General features: G+C 43.7%; 1 protein-coding gene across 1 annotated transcript; it reads right to left on the bottom strand.

Moving 5' to 3' along the window:
- Window positions 1–1,821: 1,821 nt before the first annotated feature.
- On the bottom strand, window positions 1,822–4,426 carry LOC102425250 (zinc finger protein 350-like; the record flags this gene model as incomplete). Its single annotated transcript, XM_023749419.1, has 3 exons — window positions 4,223–4,426; window positions 2,171–2,297; window positions 1,822–1,914 (listed from the first exon to the last, which is right to left on the bottom strand). Coding segments are annotated over exons 1-3 (235 nt in total), but the record flags the coding sequence as incomplete, so codon positions are not given.
- Between the last annotated feature and the right edge of the window lie 1,901 nt (window positions 4,427–6,327).

The following is a 6,327-nucleotide window of genomic DNA, read 5'->3' as shown; positions in this document are numbered from 1 at the left end:
TATTCAACAGGTTTCCTTGAGGTTCTTTTTGGGCCTCTGAAACAATTCAAGGGTTGTCTACTTTGGAACGCAATTCACCCAACAGACCTGCTCACATCCCTCATATAAGTGGTTCTCAACCTCTGGCCCTTTAAATACAGTTCCTCATGTTGTGACCCAACCATAAAATTATTTTTGTTGCTACTTCATAACTGTAATGTTGCTACTGTTATGAATTGTAATGTAAATATCGGATATGCAGGATGGTCATAGGCGACCCCTGTGAAAGGGTCGTTCGACCGCCAAAGGGGTCGCGACCCACAGGTTGAGAACCGCTGCCTCATATAGTTGCTTAAAGTCATTTTACCAAAGAGGCATTCCCCGTCCTAGATGACTGAAGATTGAAGGGCCTAATAGATTCCTGGCTGCTAACAGCAGCTCCCAGCCCCCTCACACACTATTCCCTTTTGCTGTTTGATTGATCATCTCAGCACTTTTCACCTCAAGACATCTTATTTATATAGACTTACTATGATGAATTTTATGTCCTCTTGTTTTAGAATAAAAATCGCCAAGCATTATCTTGGAGGTGGTGTTCATGGCTGGCAGCGCCAGTGTGTAACAGGTTATCCCAACAACATTTAGCGCAATCAAAAGGGATTTAAAGCAATGGACCAAGGAAAGATTCTCATGTATGCCAAATATTGTGGAGGCTCCCTTAATATAGTTGACCCTGAGTTTTAGCGGGAGAGTGGGGGGGGAGGAACCAACTGTATAAGCAAGATCACACCATATAATGAAGGTCATTGACAAAAGAGAAATGTCCATCTTATATGACTGACATGGCTATGATTAACTGGGATGTAATGTCTCCCCAATATTCTATAGGAAAAGGAAAGCTTTAAGAAAATGAATCCAGCCGAAACCGGTTTGGCTCAGTGGATAGAGTGTTGGCCTGCTGACTGAAAGGTCCCAGGTTCGATTCCGGTCAAGGGCATGTACCTGGGTTTCGGGCACATCCCCAGTAGGAGATGTGCAGGAGGCGGCTGATCGATGTTTCTCTCTCATGGATGTTTCTAACTCTTTATCCTTCTCCCTTCCTCTCTGTAAAAAAATCAATAAAATATATTTTTTTTAAAAAAAGGAAATGAATCCAGCCCTGGCTGTTGCTGCTCAGTGGTTAGAGTGTCGGCCTGTGCACTGAAGGGTCTCAGATTCAATTCCGATCAAGGGTTGCAGATTCCATCCCCGGCCCAGGTCGGGGAGCAAGCAGTAGGCAACCAATTGATGTGTCTCTCTCACATCAAGGTTTCTCTCTCCCTCCCTTCTTCCCTTTCACTCTCTCTAAAAGTAAATGGAAAAAATATCCTTGGGTGAGGATTAACAAAAGTAAGTAAATAAATAAAATAAAATCCTAACCCCAATCAAAGATGGGGGCGGGTGTTAGGAAGGGAAAACAACCTTATCCAACGGGGCGAGAAGGGGCTGTAGTCAGAAGACAGTGCTAACATCACACATCTCTCCTCGAACAGAGGCCGTGGAAGGTGGAATTTCCGAGCAAGAAAATGAAGGAACAGGTACTGTTCCTGGGGGAAGCAAGATGGTGAGACTGAGAATTGTAAGAAGAAGCAGAGAGGGGGGACAATCAAGACCTCGATGGAACAAACAGGGAGCAAGTCCAAGAAGAGACCTGTTCCTCTAAACACCTACAGAAAGAGAGCTCCTTTATGGGTGGTTCGTGGAGGCTCTGTGTACGTGTCCTCAGACACCTCACGCTGTGACACCTCTGAACGAATGGACCAGGACTTCCCGGACACCTTCCTTGCTGGCTCTCTCACTCACCCGAGCAGATCCCACTGTGGAGTCCATCTTCTCTTGTCCATGGTTCCCCTCGTTCCAATCTGGACAGTGTGTCTGGCTTGCTGGCTGGATACCCTGTTCATGGGAAGTGACAGAAGAGACAGGCTCTTTGACACGGCCTTTGGTGTGCTAACACGGAAGAATGAACTACGCAGCCTGCAGGTCAGCAAAGGAAAGGCTTTCCTCTGTACTAGGGCACATTATACCCTCTAACCTGGGACCAGAGAGGGGACTGAGACTCATCCACTACTTCAGAGCATCACAGACACTCCAGACCTTTCAGAAGCCATGAAAGGCCACCCTCTGAGTGACACAGGGGAGGTGTCCTCACCCAGTGACACCAGGTGGCTGTAGGTCTCCAACATCACGTCCCTGTACAGGTCCTTCTGCTCGGAGCCCAGGAGCTGCCACTCCTCCCAGGTGAAGTCCACGGCCACATCCTCCAGTGTGAGTGATTCCTGTAATAACAGGTCCTGTTTAATAGGAGTGTTTCTCTTGTTATTGAAAGGGAAGGAATGTGAAGAAAGTTGTTCTGCTCATTTTTACCATATGGGCTACATCTATATTAAGTGTTTTGATTTTTTAAAAAATATATTTTTATTGATTTCGGAGAGGAAGGGAGAGATAGAATCATCAATGATGAGAGAGAATCATTGATTGGCTGCTTTCTACACCCCCCAACACTGGGGATTGAGCCTGCAACCCGGGCATGTGCCCTTGACCGGAATAGAACCTGGGACCCTTCAGTCCACAGGCCAACATTCCATCCACTGAGCCAAACCAGCTAGGGCTGTTTTGATTTTTTTTAAACTACATTGTTATAGAAGCAAAATCTATCCATATTCAACATCAATCTCTAGTAAACTATTCTGTAATCATGCAGTCAACCATCATTCTACAAATCAAGTATTTATGTAATAAATAGTCATTAAGTCCTCTTTCTCAAACCAGAAATATTTGTATTTAATATATATGTATATATATATATTTTAAAGGCACATATTTGCCAGGTGCTAAATATATACTACTAATGTCAAGGTAACTAAAACATATTCCATTCCTACATTTACTGTCAATCTTGATAGCCATCATCAGAATCACCCAGAAAAAAAAAATGCAGACAGTATAATTATAAGACACTACATATTAAACAAATATATTTTATACATTAGGAGAAATAAAGCATTTTTCCAAAACATCTGTCTAACATCTAAGAACAGGAGACTATTCAAGTCATTAAGCAGACTAAGAAAGTAAACAGCAGCCTTCAAGAAACACAAATATAGTCACGTGCTACATAACAACGTTTCGGCCAGTGATGGACCACATATACAACGATGTGTGGTTGGAAGGTAATAAGAGATGAGGCAGTAGGAAGTGGCTTTGAACACAGGAAAGAGTGTTCTATCTTAGAGAGGAGGATGTAGTAAAGAAAAGCCTCTGGGACCCCAACAACCTTAGCAGACAACAGCACGTTCCACACTGCCTACTGCCAAACCTGACCTCAAACATCAGCTCAGCCACGTTGTCATACAGGACCTTTGAGTGCCATGCAATCCTTCCATTTTCTTAGGCCACTGAGGTTTTGTTTCTAGATTAATCCTCACTGCCGTAAGGCTGGGTCGATGGGTCTCACTGTTATGGTCCTATGAAAACCTGTGCCCGCTGAGCTCTCGTGGTCTATTCTCAAAGGGATCTCTGAGGAGCCCCGCATTGCATTTACAGGAAAGCTGAAGTGAAGGACACTGTCTAATATCTCAGCTCTAGGAAGAACCATAAACAATGTCCTGCCCCAGCTGGTTTGGATCAGCGGAGAGAGCGTCGGTCTGAGGACTGAAGAGTCCTGGGTTCGATTCCAGTCAAGGACACATGCCCGGGTTATGGACTCGATCCCCAGTGTGGGGCATGCAGGAGGCAGCCGATCAATGATGCTCTCTCATCATTGATGTTTCTCTCTCCCTCTCCCTCTCCCTTCCTCTCTGAAATTAATTTAAAAAATATATATTTTTAAATGACCTAAAATCTAAATGTCAGGAAACACAGAGTGACACCCTCCCAGGAAGGGCCTGCTGTCCCCTCTGTCGGTGAACAGCCTGTCTGCATCATGGCTCTCTGGCCGTGAGGGCTGTCAGAGATGTTAGACAGAAGGTGACAGCTCATGGAACCCGTACGATGCTCCAGTCACACTATGCTCCAACATTAGTCATTTAGGGAGGCTCCCGGGAACAATACATTCCTCATCCTATTTTGCCTTAATGTTGAAGTTAGGGGCTAAATTTATTTCTGCACAAATCGTGCTGTTCCATTTAATTCAATCGTGTTTTCAAGTCCTCCAGAAATCAACCACAGAATGAAGGAAAGAATAAAACAAACCCAGAGTCACCTGGTCCTTAATCATTTTCTTCTGTTATCGGGAAATGGCCAGGGAGATGGACGCTGTGTCTTTGGTCTCCTCTTGAGCTGCTCGAAACTTCTGGGTAGAAATCTTAGGCTCTGGTCAGTGGTGTCCCCACAAATGACGACATCCAGGTCCGGAGACCTCCTCCTCAGGTCACCTGGTAGATCTTGTTCCGCGAGCCGGGACCTGCGGGCTGAAAAGTAAATTCGCTTTGAGTGTACTTTTCCTCTGGGTCCAGATGCTGTCCCTGCTACTGTCACTCAGCTGATTTCAAGGCCATCTGTCCCTTTATCTGGAGCTCTGGAGCAATAAACCATAAGATTCTGAAGGTGTGGGCAGTATGTGTTCCTTCTGTGAGGGCAAAGGAGAACCAGCACATTGCGATGCCCCCACGGCAGGGGACGTCTCACACATATATTTTTGGACAGAGACATATAAAAGGCGAGGATCCAGACACCTATTTCTTTTCTTTTCTTTTTTTTTTATAAATTTTTAAAATATATTTTATTGATTTTTTAAAGAGAGGAAGGGAGAGAGATAGAGAGTTAGAAACATTGATGAGAGAGAAACATCGATCAGCCGCCCCCTGCACATCTCCCACTGGGGATGTGCCCGCAACCCAGGCACACGCCCTCAACCAGAATCGAACCTGGGACCTCTCAGTCCGCAGGCCGACGCTCTATCCACTGAGCCAAACCGGTTTCGGCTATTTCTTTAATATTATATGTGTTAATGTATCTGTTCAGAAATCTCTGTACAACTCATTGTAAACACACTTCAGTGTAAAGACAAATGTACTAAGTCAAGCATTTTCACTAATCATTATGTGATACAAAGGAAAACAGATAGAAAAAAAGTTAAAGCATATAGAGCAAGACTATTGTTTGTGGATATATACACACTTTGTAACAGTATAGAACACGCATTATATAAAACAAGTTCGAGATTATGGTTATCTCTGGGGAGGAAAGAAGAGGAGGGATGAAAGGATATCACTTAAATTGCATTTGCATCAGTTTATCTCTTTAAAAAGTACCAACAGCAATGTGTGTGTGTGTGTGTGAGAGAGAGAGAGAGAAAGAGAGAGAGAGAGAGAGAGAGAGAGAGGACTTTATGATGGGAAATCCCTTAGAATGGAAATGACAGAGCAGGCAGCTCCAAGAGCCCTTCCGGTAACAGCAATGTCAAAACATCAAGTGAGAAAAATCCAATACATCCTACATATGTCCAGTGAAACCATATACATACTTTCTCTAAAGCCAAGAGCAAAGCAAGGATGCGCAGTATAACCACTATTATCTATTACCATTCTGGAAATGAAACCCCACTAACTGGATAAAGAACCAAGTAAGAATAATCAATAATAGAGAAGAGGAAGCAAATGATAAGGCATTCCCTAACATGATTAATCAAGAGTCAGAGTTTCAGAGATTTGAGTAAACATGTATCAAAAATAACTTTTAGCCCAATCAACATGGCTCAGTGGTTGAGCTTCAACCTATAAACCAGGAGGTCACCGTTTGATTCCCAATCAAGGGACATGCCTAGGTTGCAGGTTCAATTCCCAGTGTGGGGCGTGCAGGAGGCAGCCGATCAACGATTCTCTCACATCATTGATGTTTCTATCTCTCTCTCCCTCTCCCTTCCTCTCTGAAATCAATAAAAATATATTAAAAAATAAAAGCCAAAACCGGTTTGGCTCAGTGGATAGAATGTCGGCTTGCGGACTGAAAGGTCCCAGGTTCGATTCCGGTCAAGGGCATGTACCTGGGTTGCGGGCACATCCCCAGTGGGAGATGTGCAGGAGGCAGCTGATCGATGTTTCTCTCTCATCGATGTTTCTAACTCTCTCTCTCTCTCCCTTCCTCTCTGTAAAAAATCAATAAAAAATATATTTAAAAAAATGGTTCTGGTTTAAAAAAAATAAAAAATAAAATAAAATAAGTTTTAGCCCTGGCTGGGTAGCTCAGTTGGTTATAGCGTCATCCCAACACCAAGGTTGTAGGTTCAATCTCTGGTTAGGCACATATAAGAAGCAACCAATGAATGAATAAACAAGTAGAAAAACAAATGGATGTTTCTCTCTCTCA

The sequence above is a fragment of the Myotis lucifugus genome, unplaced genomic scaffold (genome assembly GCF_000147115.1).
Source record: "Myotis lucifugus unplaced genomic scaffold, Myoluc2.0 scaffold_8479, whole genome shotgun sequence".
Classification (NCBI taxonomy): Eukaryota; Metazoa; Chordata; class Mammalia; order Chiroptera; family Vespertilionidae; genus Myotis; species Myotis lucifugus.
This window is presented reverse-complemented; position numbering and strand designations above follow the sequence as displayed.